Source organism: Pungitius pungitius, chromosome 15 (assembly GCF_949316345.1).
Source record: "Pungitius pungitius chromosome 15, fPunPun2.1, whole genome shotgun sequence".
Taxonomy (NCBI): Eukaryota; Metazoa; Chordata; class Actinopteri; order Perciformes; family Gasterosteidae; genus Pungitius; species Pungitius pungitius.
This window is the reverse complement of record NC_084914.1, coordinates 9473242-9490599: the sequence shown is the minus strand read 5'-3', so window position 1 is coordinate 9490599 and position 17358 is coordinate 9473242. Positions and strand designations below refer to the sequence as shown.

The following is a 17358-nucleotide window of genomic DNA, read 5'->3' as shown; positions in this document are numbered from 1 at the left end:
TCATCTCGGGGGAACTCCTCACGACTTATTTGACTTGGAATCAACCTGCCACTAATTTAGCTTCCATGACATAGGGCTTATTTTGTTAATTAATTAATTGTCCAAATAATGGGACATGCTAGATAGCTTTTGTTCTATGACTTTAAATAAAAACATGCAACTTTACCACTCCATATGCGGTGTGATGAAATGAATCGCAATGAGAATAAGTACCTTGGATAGCGCCTCAATCTTTGCTCTTTTCCCAAGAAATTTCCTTTTAAATTGAAGTCAAACATAAATTCTGATTGTTTTAAGCCCTTACGCAGCATCACCTGCCAGAGGATGGATTCCAAGACATCTGCTCCGTGAGAGTAAGACAAACACAGATGCCAGACGGAGACGCTTAATGCACAAGATTGGAAGACGCGAGCGGTGTGTTGAATGCCGACACTGCTGCACTGGTTTGAGATGCAGCGGCCTCAACAGGGGGAATCCGCTTATTAACAGACCTGGATTGACCTGGTATCTGTGCAGCGGAGCCCCTTCGTGCAGTCACGCTCTTCAACCTCACAAAAGAGGCTGACCTTCCCTCATTAGACTTTGTGAGTCATCCGTTCAGTCTCCGCGGACCACGAGTACTTACAGAATGTCCGCAGCACAGCATAAGAGTAGGTTCAAGGAAAACTGCAGCCCTCCGCGACGCTGTTTTGCATTCGGGGCTGTGGTTCTTTTGTCTCCACGCAGTGATGCTACTCTCTAGCCGGTACAAAGCCTTAACGAGTACTGCACTAGGTCTGTGTCGCTGGGTCAGGGGCACAGAATAAAACCGCAGGCCGAGCATAATACAAGAAGGTTGGAAGCAGCGTGAATTCCAGCACAACTTGGTAATGGTTCACATTGTTTTCTCTTCTCGTGCAGTCGTGGCCAGTAGCCGTAGCAGGAATGTGTCGTGTGGAGAAGAAGCAATCTGCTTCAATGGGGTTTTTTTCAGCTCTGTGTAATGCAGTATGGTAGATACTTCTATGTTTAGTTGGCTGTAAATTTTAACAATAGTGGAGGCATTCATCTGGCATTGTCCTTATGCTCAGCAGCTTTAGTGGTTTCAACAGATGCTGATTGAGACTTTGGTAAATGGTGATTGTTAGATGGGGGATTTTGAAATCTCTCAGAGTTTAGTGTTGGGATTGCAAGCAGTTTTTTTTAGGTGGCATATTAAGGCTAAACGATTTAGGGGAAAATGTTCTGTCCAATGTTGTGATTGAAGTTGTAAACTATCCCAGTGCTAAGTATCTGCCTCCTCACTCCTGCAGGACAACTCCTTCTTTAAGACAAGAAGCCTGTGATAAACATTTCGCAAGACTACACACAGACAGACAGACTCTTTGAATGTTTAACTTTCTGTGTTTAACGATAAAGGAAAAAAGCAAATGCAGTTTCAAGGCTTTTAGATTAGAAGTTAGCAAAAATTGCAGTTAGGGGATACATTCATTTAAGAAACTGCATTTAAAAATTATACTTTTAGGTTGTGACAAAATCTTCAGTAGATCAGAACACGCACAATAGTTTTTCTAAATGGTGGAGAAAGTGCAAACTGGTTACACACTGTGTGTGTTACCACTGATGGTTGGGTCAGACTTTGGTGGGATTTAAAACACTCAATGTTGTCAAAGTTATCGCATCATTTCTATATCAAAAGTACGTACCTCAATAGTTTGTAAACCGTTAATTAAATAGAAATGCTCACAGCAGCCGTTTTTTAAAGGGACTTGAAACAAGGTCGTAGTAGATGCAGATTAACGACTTGGAAGATACATTGACTTTTAAGTGCCTGTCTCTTATCTTATCATGTCAAGGTCTTGCATCTAAATCTTCCTCCACCGCTGACGAATCAGCATGCCGTATCCGGCTGTAATCTGATTGGCTGGCTGGAACACCGATGCATCCTGGTCCGTCAGCTTTCAACTGGGCCCATTTTCTCTTCATTCATAATACACACAAGGCCAGAACTAATATTGTTTTAACACTATGCAACATTTAGTTCAGTAAATTAGATTTTGCTGTGAAATAAGGACCTAGCAAAACGATACTATATTTTTCTCTCTGACAAAAGACCCATAACATTTATACAATATGAAAATGGTTCTTAAAGAAGACGTAGTGCCTTGAAGCCACCGAATTCATTTCACGGCCACAGTTTAATTCCCCCTCGACGCAGGCGTTGCTGTAGCACCATGAAAACGTGAGTCCACAGGGAAGGCATGATGCAACGTTGCATTACACCTTTCTCACTGTTACTGCAGGCACTTTCTGCTATGCGACATTAGTTCAGCTAAGTGCTGTTCAGCCTCTCAGAACTTCTTACAGGAACCTCGTGGGTTCACGGAGGCTCTCTCTATTCCGCTTGTTCCTTGCTGTTGGCATTGCCACCTCTCTGGCCAGCTCCTGCAGCACAGGGGGAGGTATGTGGACGTGTGCCCGTGACGCTCATGCCCAGAGCGCATGCGGTTTCTAAGCAGTGTTATTCCAGCACTGACAAAATACTGTCAGTCATTGCTCTGAAACCCTTTGCTGCAGCTCGTCCTTGAGAGTTAAAGCCTCTGATCAGAGTGTTTTTATTCCCTATCACTGTATATGTGCTCAACATGTACTAGGGTATTGAAGCATTTATACACTTCAGTGGACTGTAGATTCTTTGAATTATGTGAATTACCAGGGCTGTTTTTTTTGTCTCTGTAGAACATTATGCTCGCGCTGTTCTGAGCGACTCCATGTTCTTGTTTTGAAATAAAGCTGCAAGCAACTGTGTTCCCCAACAGATGGGTTTTGACAGAGCTGACGGAATGTGCTGTTTTTCTGAAAGGGATTTTGAGACAAATGTCAGGATTTTCACAACGCTGTCGCTGTTTGTGGAGGAAACCTGACCCTGGTTCATAGAACTGAAGGCGGTGGTTTTACAATCCCTTTCATTTCACACTGCTTACACAACGTGTTTCCTTACCAGCGTTCAATGCGTTACAAGTATGTGAAACAATGGCAAGATGTTAAGCGAGGGGAAGGTTTTTCTCTTCCTTTCCGCCTAACTGGATCCAGTATTCAAAGGGCTGCAATTGGATTGCAGTCATTTATCTTTCCCATGTATATATGGCATTATGAGTAATGGTACTTTCACGCTTTTCAGCTCCCTTGATTACTTTGGCCCCCTCTCCTCGTCCCACACGCCTTTTTATTCCAATGACATTCTTTCACATGTATCACGGACAACTTTGACAAAGTCAGATGCAAACTGTAAAGGATTTAAGGGAACAATAAGGCCGGCAGGAAGAAGCCCAGGTTTGGGAAATGGCATCACAGTTGAGCACCAAGAATGAACTCCGATGCCATTAGCTCACCAACGCAGAAAGACAATCGAATGCGTTTACTTGAACATGTGTCCTTGGACTGGGATTTCACAATGTCCTCTCACTCTGCATTCATTGTACTGTTGTTGAGAACTAAAAGGTGACCCGCCTTTTCCAGCTGAAAGAGAAACAAAGTTTGAAGCTACTGTTACTGCATGTTCTTTTAAAAGAACCATCACTCGGCAGTCAGAGCGATGCCGCACCCACGGCAGCCCACGGTTTGCAGGCCCGGGCGGCCTCTGGTCAGGGCCCAGTTCATGGTGCTGCTCCAGAGATGAATGCTGCTGGGGGAAGCCTGATTAGTGTTACTGACAGCTCATAGATCTTAGCGGGCTCATCCACAGCCAAGCCGCCCTGCCTCTCCTCTGTCTCTGTAATCTGTCTCTCACACACACACACACTGGGCCACTGAGTCTCAGTCCTGATCCCTCGCAAATACAGGTTTTGCAACCGTGGAAGGAAACTAGAAAGTAGACCTTTAGTTTTAATTAAACACTTGCACTTCCACGCTGCGCGCATTATGAGTCTCAAAGATTTACCTCTGTTCGGTGAGCTTCATTCAAACGCTAAATCTTACTCCTTGCTCTATTCTTTCGTGTGTCTTATTGTAGGTGCCACATGCTTTTTGATTCACTCATCTTCTCCCACATTCCAGTAGCATGGAGCTTGATCGGATGTCATGAGACTCCCATGAAAATAATAATACTTGAGATCTGCGATTGAAGAAGTGCCTCCACTTTTCAACTCAACATGAGACTTTATGTACAGGAACCTGCCTGGCTTGTTTGTTTGTGTGTTCCTGCCAGGGGTCTGCACAAGTAAAGATATAATAAACTTTCCTAACCTGAACCTAACAGGTTAAACTGTAATGGTTACTCTCTCTTCATTTTATGATAAAACCTTCTCTTCATATATAATATTTTATGAATTATTCAGTTTGCTTCAGTCACCCAGGGACTAATGGACGTTCAGCACACACAATTATTAAGGGCCGAACCTGCTGAGAGAGGGCATGAAAAAGGACCCATGTCAGTCTGTCACAAAGACACACACTGCAGTGGTCCTTTAGTCCCAACACGGCCGGATGCTTTCATCAGTACGTTCCAATTCACGTCAGTCTGCAGGAAAGGCCCTAATGGAGTCTGCTCTTATCTGTGTCGGTACCTATAGGGCAAGGACGAGGAGGCAGAGGAGCAGCGTGTGGAAGTATGGATTAAATGTATCAGTGTTTCTATTTAAGATAGTGGGAAAGATGAAAGCGTCTCACCCGTCAGCACACAGGCAGCCTCCGGCCTGTGATCCCACTCTCTCCTCTTCTGCTCTGCAGCCACTTGACAAAGAACGATAACCGGATCAGCTGCAGTATCGGGTTGTGACGCCAGTGGGTTGTTTTGACACTGTTTCACATATTTTTGTGTTTCTTTTGGATCCCATCTAAAAACATGATACCTGGAACACCCACTTCTCTCCTCCAAGATGTAGTGATTTATCTACTGCTTTACCTCTCGGGCCGTAACGAATCCCTGATATATTCCTCCCGTCTATCTGTCTCATTGCAGTTAAACTCACTTTCATTTTGCTGCCTCCTTCCTGCTTTCACGCCTCGAGCTTCCATCTACACATTAACACTGAAATACACACGCGTTTACGACCTCCACGCACGTCTACCTGCCCCTCCTGTGCGTTTTCCAACCCCCGATCAAACACACACAAACGCAGCACCTCATCCCTCTCCATCTCAGACAGTCAAGTTTCATGCAGAGCAGACAAAGTGTTTTGTTTGGCTTAGTGTTCTTATAAAGCCCCCCCACCTCAGCTGGTTGCCTCCAGGCTGTTACTGAAATGACTCGCCAACCACCAAGAGCCACATGGACTGCTTGAACTCTATCAGTCAATAGACCTTCGGCCCTCGTCCTCCTCGCCATGGCGGTCTGGATATTGCCTCAGGCTTCGTGTGTGTGTGTGTGTGTGTGTGTGTGTGTGTGTGTGTGTGTGTGTGTGTGTGTGTGTGTGTGTGTGTGTGTGTGTGTGTGTGTGTGTGTGTGTGTGTGTGTGTGTGTGTGTGTGTGTGTGTGTGTGTGTGTGTGTGTGTGTGTGTGTGTGTGTGTGTGTGTGCGCGCGCAGGGGGTTGGGATTGTGGAGTCATAATATGAACCTCTAAAACAAAGACGCAGACACAGCAAACAGAGTGATGGAAACTGTTATCATATTTATTATCGGATTGAGGAAATAGTTTTCCAATAGTAAGCGCTTCAGCCGTTCCCATGGCTCCACGCAGGTTTGACAACAACAATGTTGATCTTCAGACCTCGGTGAAAAAGGCCATTTGAAGACATTAAAGTGACGATAAAACATTTACATGTGGAAACGTAACGAGTTATCTCTTGATTACTGATCGCCGCACTAATAAATCGCATCATGGAGTATGATTTATATCTGCAGCTCCACAGAGACCTTTTCTCGCAAAATACCGACCCGCGCCAGCACCGAGGTATGATCAACCATCTGTACATAAACCAAATGCTCTGTTTAATCAGCTTTTCACAAACAGACTCTTGCGTATTCAGCGATGCGAGGCCAGCCAGGCTAATGCGTACTGTGAACTGTTGGATTACAAACAGACTAAAATCCTTCCATATTTTACGTGTGCATATAAATATTTTGTGTAAGAGCATGTGTGCTTTAGTGTTTAATCTGTGAGTGTGTGTCATCTGTTTGTACACTAGCATCTCTGCATACCATATTATGAGGATTTAATGTCCCAAGTTTGGCTATTGATCTGAACTTGAATGCTCCTGTAAATACTTGGAGTACTTTCCATTGAGGAATAAAGTGATCCAGGCGGAAGATAATTAAGGCTGAATGACCTGAGAATCGCTCACTGACTGATCTTAAGTATCAACTGTGGTTAGCTGTGAGCGAGCTGGTGATGTAACCACAGACCGTGTTACAGGGAATCAGGATAAACTCTGCTCTCATCCCGTTGCCTCTTGAATGCACTATTTTCCTTCAAAACCGCGCTTAAGACAACAGAAATGTGGCTTGTTATAAGCGACTTACAATAAGTGCATTTCCAGAGATACAAGAACAAGTAACAAGAAAGTACATTTTTCATCAAATAAGCAGTTTCATATTATAAATAATAAATAAACATGTTATAGAAAAGTGCCATTATAAGTACAATTTAAGTGCTACGATTTGTCACCGTCCTGTCTCTCAACGGTCAGATGTTGGGTTTTGACACTTCAGCATTCAAGCTATTTGTTCTCCCCTTCGGGTCCGGCCGCTCAGCTAAGACGCACAACCCTGTGTACATCGTTGTGACCAGGAGATTGTTGAGACAAAGCACTAAAACAGCACTTAAAACCTCTAAGCCCTCATTCCCCACCGGTGCGGTGCTTATTAAATCGGTCAAGTGTCGTCGGGCTTCTGTGTGTTGGTGCTCTTGCGCGCACATTTTTGTGCAGTAAATGAGTCCGCTGTGGGAAGTAACTGTTCGTCATGCACATACTTTTCTAGACGGGCTTATAGGCCCCTTCAGCTGTGACTAAAGCCTTTCTCTGCCATCAATTTGAACCTCCCTGCAGTGGTTTCTCACATGTTAATACCACACATTGGTTTGGAAACTTTTATCTCACCACATGTCTCACCTTTTGTATTTTAACTTCTTGTAGACTGTTGTCACCTTCTGAATTTAAGTTCCATTGCACATTTCTCCACATCAAATTAGTTCTGTGCCACAAAATGGCTGGTAATTGGAACCGAGGAAGAACAAGCAATTACCGTTTCTCAAGTGCAGCTGAAGAACTTGTTAACTTCGAAAGGAATGAGGTTTCTTTTTAAGTCGTTCCAATGTAGCAATAACCGCACCCACTTGACTTGCGACAGCACATTTGAATCTGTGAACGATATTGAATTTGTTAGGAACATTTTAAATTACAGTCAGGAACTTTGAAGAAAAATACCACATTTACACAGGAGGTTTGAAGCATCGTGAGTCCAGCTGTTGCTCTTTTTTTCAGATTTGTATCCTGTTTTCATGAAAATGAATAGTGGCAGCTTCAGGATGTGTTTTCATGACAACTTCCTCACAGAGGGAACCGACCGGTCATTTTGAGACAGTCTGAAGTAGTAGGAGTGCAAGTCATGTCCTGGCCGCCTTTTTTAATCTATTGAAACAGATTTTGAGCTGTAATTGAATCAGGTATTATGCAGCTAGTACAGATACAACTGACTTTTTAAAATTCATTATTCATCCGTAGATCCGTAGATGTTCAACATTGTCCAGAGTAAAGTGAAGCGAGGCGCCGTGTGGGGAGCAGATGGAACAAAGGCCCTTCATCTGCGTTAATCTTTGTCTAGGTTGATTCTTCATTGACTGGTATTTTTTTCTGATGCAGCACCAGTTTTAAGTGGAATTATGGTATTAATGTTATTTACAGTGCTAGAAAAGTAAACATCAACCTACATTTGGAAATCTGCTAATCCACATCTGTCAACCCACACAGCAGCTTCCAACCGTTGTCATATTTACACCTATCCACCCATTATGTGTTAAATATGTCTCCCCTTCACTGACACTAAACTGTCACTCCAATTTTTTTTCCAAGTCGCTCATTTAAGCGACATTTAATACAAATCTTTACCGGAAAACCGAGCAAAAAAAGTCCCAGCTAACTGTCAGAGTGACAGCTAGCGGCAGTCTGCTGATGCCCCTGACAGACGAGAGAAGGATAGAGGGTGATGGAAAGAGCTGGAAACGGGGTTTAGGTGACGTACTCACCGCGGCAGACAGAAGATCTGAGACCAACACACAGGTAAGAAAAGTCTGTGACAGTCACACTCACAGCTGCCACAGGAAAAGCAGCGCAGCAACCAAACAGATGTTTGCCAGAGGTCAACTGTGATGGCTGGAGGGGATCGGGTGACGTGTCTCTCACCCTCAATGTCAAGCTAACTTCAGAACTAACTTAATGAAATGGAAACCTCTAATTGTGAGCAGTCATTGAGTTTTTATGAATCTCAAATCCAGCATTATACCCACAAATCAAAAAGGAATTGTTTCAAATCATAAATTGAATCTAAAGGTTCAGCTTTTAACATTTGTCCGTAGTTTAAGTTGAAGCGATTCACACTCACTATTTAGTTATCTAAAATGTAGAAATAGCAGTTGTGACTTTTACTTTTATACTTTTTATTTCTTAATCTTTGATATAAGTCCCAATAGAATTGTGCCTCAGATATTAATCAAATCTATGACCACAATCACAAATCTATGTCAACACAATCAAATTACACATTTCAGTTCCAGTTTTATTTTTATTTTTTCCAAGCTGAAAGCTTTTCTGCAGCACAGATTTTGCCGTAACTTGAATTGACTTTTGACATATAAATCAATATAAATGCTGCAGCTCTGTAGAGCTGCATCTCTTCCTGATACGTCACTGTGGTGCTGACAATGTCCTCCAACGATGAAGCAGGTCATCGTTTATTTTTAAATGTGATCAATGTAAAGTACAATACATATATATGTATTTTGGAAAAGCATTGATTTTGGGGATCTCCCGACATGGCATAAGCTCTGACTTGGAAGCCATGAGCACACATCCGATATCAGAAATAGTCTGTATTCTCCAGAACGTCACATTCATCCAGGTTATATTAAATGTTATTTCCGGATTCTGTTGCATTTCCTCGTGAGGATGGCATATTCTGTTGATGTAAACAAGCTGTAGACAGCAGAGAAAAGATTAATTGAAGGTGTAAAACAGCGTTCACTAAATATGTGGCGCTGAACTAGACACTAGACAGATGGAGGAATCCCACACATCAGCCAGGCACGGTGGGGAATTTCCATTTCCATTACTGTCAAAGTTTTTTTGACATTAAGCAGATAAGTCATATTAGAAGTGAGGTAAAACCAGTGCAAACGGGAGGTTGTGTACGTTTGTATGATCGCCACACGCGGCTCAAGTCAGGAGGGCGGAGCAGTTTCTTACTCGAGCCAGTCAGTCCCACGGCCATCCATTTCTCCTCGCCGCCCGCTGCTTCCTGTTAATGCAGATAGCACCTCCCTCCTCCTCCTCCTCCTCCTCTCCCTTTGTTGTTCCTCTCCCTTCGACACTCCATTTTCACCTCCCTCTTTCAAATCCTTCTGTTGTTCGTAGGCCCACTCGGTGAATCTAATTGCCAGTAAGCCTTCACTGAGAGCACTCTGCGTCTAATCACAGACGTTTCTGGTTATCCGAGACGCGCCGGCTCCCCCCCTCATTGTACCGTTAATCAACAAATAATTCATAACGTGTAGAATGCAAGAAAAACAATTCCTGTTTACGACCGGGTGCAGTTTGCGTTTCCTCCAGCGGGTCTTAATGTTTTTCCTTCGAGTGAAAGCCGAGCACTCTAATGACAACCGATTGACATTTGGAGCCCCCCCCCCCCCCCCCCCGGTATCACTTTAGCTCCGGATTCAGGAAATGCAACAGCTGAGAAAAAACACATAATCGGGGAGTGAAACCAATTGTAATGTTTGCTTAAAAGTGTAATGAGGCTTTTTTTTGGAGCATTGTTGCTAATGCGAAGCATATTTCTTAATGAAGGAGAAGACTGGTGATCTGCCTTGAAGGACACGGGAGGCTTTTAGGTGAACGCTGTTGTTATAAAACGTCCTGTGATACTAAGCTAGAGCACACAGACTAATTTATACATAAGAGCAGGTCATAATAAACTGAAGTGACGTCCCACTAATTAAAACCGATATTCTTGGTCGCTGAATGTGCAAAAGAAAAATCGAGATCATATAAATTTGAAAAACAGGGCAGGTCAACTACAGTGCTCTTGTGTTAATAATCAAATACTTGCTATAAAATATTACAGAGAAGCCTTTCGCCTGCCTTGGGCTAATAAAACCAGAAAAGTCATCGGCTTGTAACTGACGGAGAATGCGACCTGACTTTTTTGTGCTTTCCAGAAGCCGAGTGCATGGAAGAACTCTTCTGTTTATTTCTTACTTACAAATATTCTCCTCCTCGGTCTCACCTGCTGCTGGACTATTGCATTTTGATCCTCACCATCGCTCGTTGCGTTTCCTCCTCGGCTGGCGGTTCTCTCGTTCTGCAGCAACGCTGCCCTCTTGATTTGTTTTGGTTTGTCCATTAGTGTTGGTCATTAACCTTAAATCTGTCTAATGGGAATAGTAATTTGCCCTCTCTTGCGCTACCCCTGGGGGTAAAACTATGTTTTTATAGACTGAAGATTACCCTGTCTGATTATGTTTACATCAACTGTGTTATGCCTTATGCCTGTGCACTTATTTCATTTGGAATGTCTTGGTCCTCAAGCTGTGCCTTCAATCTGTGCTGCACACAGATGTTTCATTAATTTAGATGGCTGAATCCTGTGTATCACTTTACAGAGAGCGGAGCTGAGATTCTTTCTCTGCTTTTTTTTACTATTTTTTTTTCAGTTCAGAAGATCATTTACTGTAACAACACCACCCACTCACCATCCACAGTCTCCATAGGATTCTGCTGACTCATCGCATCCACCAGAATTAGAAACCCGCCGAGTTTCATCTCACATTTGTGAGGCGATACAGGACCTCTGCAGACCATTAATTTCCTACCCTGCATCATTTCCTCCTTTATACTCCCTCTATATTCATTACCTCTTTCTTATGTCAGCAGTAGGTAAATCTGTTTTTTTTTTCTTTTGACTTTTCTCACTCACTGTGACTATTTATTTTTCTCTTTTGTTCTCCATATGTGCTTTAATGGTCATCTCCTCTGCAAACACACTCGAGTGCTGGCTTCAAACTTCAGACATTTCCAAATAACTCTTTTCTTCCATGTCTGTGGACATTGCACCGCTGTGTGCAAAGGCTTTGATTCCAATTATAAAAGTGTCTTTCTTTCCCTCCTGAGTTTGTATTGATGCAGTCTGAGGCGGAGAGGGGATGGGGGGGATTGTGGCGGGGTTGTTGGAAATCAGAGTTTCTAGTCCATTTAATAACAATTCTAAACAACGGCAATCCCTGCAAACCTAACTGTACATGGAGGGAAGCTCCTGGGAGAGAGCGGGTGGGCAGAGTTTATGTCCTGAAAATGACCCACCGGTCAGCTCTAACCTACTTCTGCTTAAAGTGCAGGACTTAATTGCAGCAGTCAATACGCCTTATTACTCTGTTCCTGCTAACTGCTTCTTGCACTGGAACACCGGGGCTGTTAAAGTCAGAGTCGGCGCGCATAGTAATTATGGCCGTAATGTAATGATTCTGTACCCCTCCCCTCCCGACGCTCCTCGAGGGCGTCGGGAGTTTCGCATGCTGGATCAACCGCTCCAGTTGTCGGCTCCTTCCTCTGACACTGCGACATTGCGGATGATGGAACGTCGAGTGGTGAAGCTGATGGATGTCCCGACAGAGCTTACGCTAAAGCTTCATTGGTATCATATTAAACTCTGTCACGGTAGCTTGTTGAGAAGGGGGCTTAATAACGCTCTGTACGGAAGTCAGGCGCCGGAGGGGTCCTTTTGACCTTTTGACCCCGCAAGACACAGGTCTTCCTTTTTTACACAGCTTCTCTCTTTATGCTAATTTAATTCAGTTTTGTGCCGTTGTTAGCCTGCAGTATAAATGTGTTGTTTGAATTTGAGCTCAAAATAGTGTATTTGAACATTTCTGCATAGTGTTGCTGTCTTGAGCTGAGAATGTCCCCATAGCAACCATTTAACATGATGAGAACATTCATTTTAAACTTGTGTAGATGATCAGAGCCTCATGAAACACAAACCAGAGACTTTTGGCAGTCAGCGGATGGATGGTATATAAAAAAATAATCAGGTTTCTGAGAAGAATCCGAATGCGGTTCTTCTCCAAATGTCCAATGTTTCTGCTACAGGATTGTGTGTGAATTGGATGTATTATTGTTAGAACAGTTACATTTGTATGAAGGCTTAAGTGAGGACATACTAGTGCAAAGGTATTTGATCCTTTTTTTCAAAAACATTAACAAAAGAGGAAATACCTTTCGTCTGCATAAATGTCTTGTTCGACACATTTATTTCCCTGCCGGCCTGCAAACATCCAAAGAGAAGCTGCAGATGTTTTCAGACACACACCATCGACTCCCACACCGCTAAGATATAGTTGTTGTCAACAAGGGCTAAAAGGTCACGGCGAGTGACATTATTGGCATATGACATGCAGCACATTCATAGTTTATGGATACGTTGTCCCCCTACAGTGAAAACAGACCCCTGTGGTCTCCCCACGTTATCTCTCACTAATGTTGATGCTTAACCCAGGAGGGATTTTATTTATTGGACATCCTCGTCTCATCACCGTTAAAGCGGCGGGTGTGTCTCAAAGCGTTGTCCTAAATCATCTGTTTTGGAGGCCTCCGCAAGGTCTTTCCTTGCATGAGGCGAATGAGGTCCATTGGATTACTGGTATTATTCTGTGATTTATGATCTCGGGCATTTGTGAGCGTAATAGGAAAATAAAAGAAGGATTTGTGAGGTCCTACAGGCTTCCTTTCCCGCTACTCTCTTCTGCTGGTTAACCTGTTCGTCCTCCTGTTCTCTTGCACTTTGCTTTGTGGTGTCTGTTTATGTGTACTGTTAATAAGGTAAATCTTTGTGTTGGTGGCTTACTGGTCAACAGTCAACAAGACACAATTAATGCAGTGCTGTTTCCATGTATGTAAATTAAAAAATGAATGTGTGTGTGTGTGCTCACTCATCTTTAATTACTGCTCATCCAGCAGTGCTCTGCAGATTAGCACATGTTCAGTCTGCCTTCTCACCTTTCAATAGCGCTGAGACGTGGCCATTGTTCTGTTATGTTACTGAAATGTGATTGTATTCTTAGATCTCTGAGTCACTTCTGTCCTACTCCTCTCTCCTCTCTGTCTGCATTCTGCACGTTATCTCATTTCAATGTCTTGTTGAGGAATGTCCAGGTTACAAACTATTAGCTCTCTCAGCCCCATGTTTGTTTTGCCTTCTTATTAGCCAACGTACTTGTTTGGATGCTCTGATGAAGCTGTTTGTTCCCAATTCTACTGATAAAACTGGAGACTGGAGTTTTTGAGTGTGATCTTTTACTTTTATATTCAGTACATCTTTTAAGTATGGAAGACAGTATCTTATGTGATGTAAAGTCCTCTTTTTCTATCCAGTTCAGAATTTTTATCCTTTTTTTTTCATCCCATGTTTTCAAAGTTTCTTCTTTAATTCTTCCTTTATTTTTCCCATTTTGTCTTTTTTTCCTTCTTGTTCTTCCTGTTATTTAGCCTACGGGTCTGTGGAAAGATTACATCTGTTCCACTGCAACATCATTGTAATGAAATAAATGCAGAAAGTAAATGGATTTGGCTTGATGTAAATTGATCAATACTTTTCCACAGATAGCGTGCCTGTTTCACTATGACACGGGACCCAAATTAGATAAAGATTACCAACGGCGTATGTCTGTACTGTAATATGTTTTTTCATGAGCATCTTTCCCAGAGGGGCCCATTAACTGATATTTTGATTTCAATACTGGGATGGACAAGTTGACGATCCCCTGTTGTAATGTTATTTACAGAAAGCACTATGTTGTTTCTGGAATTCTGTTTTCTTATTACTGTCACATCAGATTTAATCCGGAGCTGTACTAGAGCCACTTTTAGCCTGTTTTCTTCCACTAAGTGAATTAGTCTTTTATAATTTGCATCCAGATGCTGTAATGGCTGCAGATGCTCCTTCGGAAATGGCCGTGGACACCTTGCTTATTGCAGTCAATGACACTTGTAACCTTATTAAAGGAGGAACCACAAGCTACAATAGTGTTTTTTATTAGATGTGTGGCAGATGGACGGCAATGTCTATTGCTGCCCTTTCATCCTGGCACATGAACATGGAGAGCCATTAAATTGTTTACATGCATTCATGTTTCTTAGAGGTTAAACCCAGATGATCCCCCCCCCCCCCCCCCCCCTCGTGAAGTTGGCGTACGTAGTTTTGAGTGAGATATCTCAGCGATTTGACCGGCCCGCTTGCCTTTACTATATAGACCTTGTGCTCAGGCGAGGGGAAGGCCTCGTGCAGTTTTATCATCAGGCAAGTTTAGCAAAAGATAAGACGCCAATCGTCATTGGCCGATATTCAGTAAAAACACTTGTTGCTCAGTGAAATGAGAGTATGAAATCGCCTGAATACTCCGGTGATCTTAAGTATCCAAGGAGCCTATATAGGAAGTTCCTGAGCGTTTTTGTTAGTCCCGCCTCCCAGTCTTTCTATCAAACCACGTTCTCTGGATCTTTCGCATCATTCAAGGACAGGACAGGAGGACGTAATGAGGACGTAATGATTCAAATAACCTTTACCCTGATAAGGCTTATCTCTTTGTTGATTTACTTAAAAATGAGTTGTCTTAGTTACACACCTCTTCTTCAACAATTTAATTCTATGGGGAATTCATTTTTTTTAAGACCGACGAAATCGGTAATCTGAGGCTTAGGCCTCTATGTAAAATGCATTTCCTGGTGGTGTAGTAGATAAAAATAGTATCAGTTTAATTCAGTAAAATCTTGTGTATGGCCATTTTCAAACAAAATAAATATTATAGAGTGCATTGTGACCTGCTGAACTTCCCAACTGCTGCTATGTGGAGCGTAGACACTTCATCCAATGTAACAGTGAAAAGACTGAAACTCTGTCGAGCTTGACAGCAGGGTCAAATGACTCTTTCTGTCAATCGAGTCTCGTGGCTTTGAAGAGAGACTATTCGTTATGTGTTTCATGTGTAAAACTGTTTAAATTATAAATTATTTGAAATTAATTAAGTTTTTTTTTTTTGTTCGGTATTATTGTTTGGGATAATGAAATTAACCATCAGATGCAGCCTCACGGTCAACAGCTGAGCATCGGCAAGTTTGCATTGGCCGTTTGGTTGTAGACTCTGAATATTTTGTCGCGTGGCAAGACTTTATGATATCTAATATATATATGAAATAATATATAAAGGAATAAATACAGGAACAATGAATACATTAATTAAGAAATCTGAAAAATAAAGAAGAAAACATCAAAATGAAAGAAAATATTTAACTAAACAATATGAATATATATTCACAAAAATGTAAAGGTGAACATACAACACCAACATTGATACGGGTTGAATGTGTCACGTGTGCTTTTGGGTGGAATTGTGTACCACCACAGAATAGTGAATCCAAAGTAGCTGCAATTCCGGTCATGAGATGAAGCTCTACTTTTATTAGACACCATAGAAGGTATCAGTACTTTTCTGCACTTATGCACCGTATTTCCTCAGTTGCAAGTGAAATACTCAGGTGTAAAGATGCCGAAACACCCTTTGAAGACAGACCTCCACTCTCCGCTCCACTTTCCAGCACAGCAGAGTCATGCTGTTTTCTGCAGTGCTTTCTGTCTTATGCATGAGCATGAGATGAGTCTCCTAGGAGGAATAATGTCTTCCCGTGTGGTTCTCGCTCACTTTATAATCCGCTCTCTAGTCCGTCTCAGCAGGGCCAGAGTCGGATCTTAAACCATCACTGAAATGAAAGAGTTGAAGGAAAGTCTTAATCAGTGAGTTCATTCAATTTGTTGGTATTTAATTTCATCACTAAGTTGTCAATGAAATTATTTAAATTATATTATTATAAATTATATAACATCAAAAATATTTTTTTCTTTCACAATATTGTTTTGCATTGCTTTAAAATTCTAATGTTTTTTTTTTATAACCCTGTTCTCTCAACTCAGTCTGGTGAAAGCGGGGAGGAAATGGAATAGTGGGACTAAACTACTGAAATTTGTGCAAATAAACTAAAGCTGTGAGCGTTTTAGGAACAATCGCATTTTAAACCACTGCCAGCCGGACGTATCATCTGGCCACTGGCATGAGGCAAAGTGTTCAACTTCAGCGGATTGAAATGTCAAATTGACAACTCAGGTGCTTAGGGAGAAGGACACTTGTCCACTAGATATATGCGTGTGTTGTTCCTGTGTCTCGGTCTTATCTATATGTGACGCCCTGCTGCGATGAAAGAGGGAGGACGTTTAATTTACAGTGATGGTGAACTTTGTTAAACTCCTGCTCCTTTTAAATCAGCTCTGTGGCAGGCGGGTTGAATTCCCAATGTAGTAGAACACCAGCAGAGAGACGGAAAAAGACAAATAATGGATGTGAATGCACTACAGAAAAGGATTATGTGGCTGGATAATGGACAAGTTGGATGTGGGTTAAGTATTAGAAATGTAAAGCTCTGCTGTGAAAGACATTGTTGGTTCCTTGACTCTGGTATTTGGTGTGAAAAGGCCCAACATTTGGGGAGTAGGCACATGGCTGTCACGAACAGCAAAGATGAAGACAAAGAGCGTACACACAGGAAGAAAGAGAAGAGGCGGCGGGAGAACTAATGTCAAAGCTTTCTCCCGTCTTCTCTGCCATTTTCTAAAACTGAGGAATTTGTATTGTGCGTGCTACAGAGAGCCACAGGATCAAGATGTAACGCTTCCGCGTTGACCCTCTGACTTCCAGCAGTCCTCGTGTCATCAATCACAAAACCGCACACATTAATGTTTGTCAAAAAAGTCTGAGGTTTGCTTGCCTTCTATTTCATCATTCTACCGTCCTCAGCCCGTCCAGAAAACACGGCGCGTCAGGGACTTCAGCAATCCTTCAATCATGCTGTGAAGTGAACCGTGCCTCTGCTTCTTCTCCACAGTCAACAAGCACAAGCCGTGGATAGAAACGTCTTACCACGGCGTCATCACGGAGAACATGGACACGGTGCTGCTGGACCCGCCGCTGGTAGCCCTGGACAAGGACGCGCCGGTCCCCTATGCTGGTAGATACGCACGCACGCACGCACGCACGCACGCACACACTGGATGTACATGTCAAACGTATAACACATACAGTACACACATCCCCCCCCCCCCGTGTATACTGTCTCACAAACACATC

General features: G+C 42.6%; 1 protein-coding gene across 2 annotated transcripts in view; it reads left to right on the top strand.

Annotated features, from left to right (window-relative positions):
* The window catches only part of clstn2a (calsyntenin 2a), a 96064-nt gene that overhangs the window by 29095 nt on the left and 49611 nt on the right, over positions 1–17358 (top strand). For both annotated transcript variants that reach the window (XM_037458760.2, XM_037458759.2), the window contains exon 2: positions 17117–17239. In XM_037458760.2, the coding sequence (XP_037314657.2) occupies positions 17117–17239 (123 nt within the window). The remainder of the gene's footprint in view (positions 1–17116; positions 17240–17358) is intronic.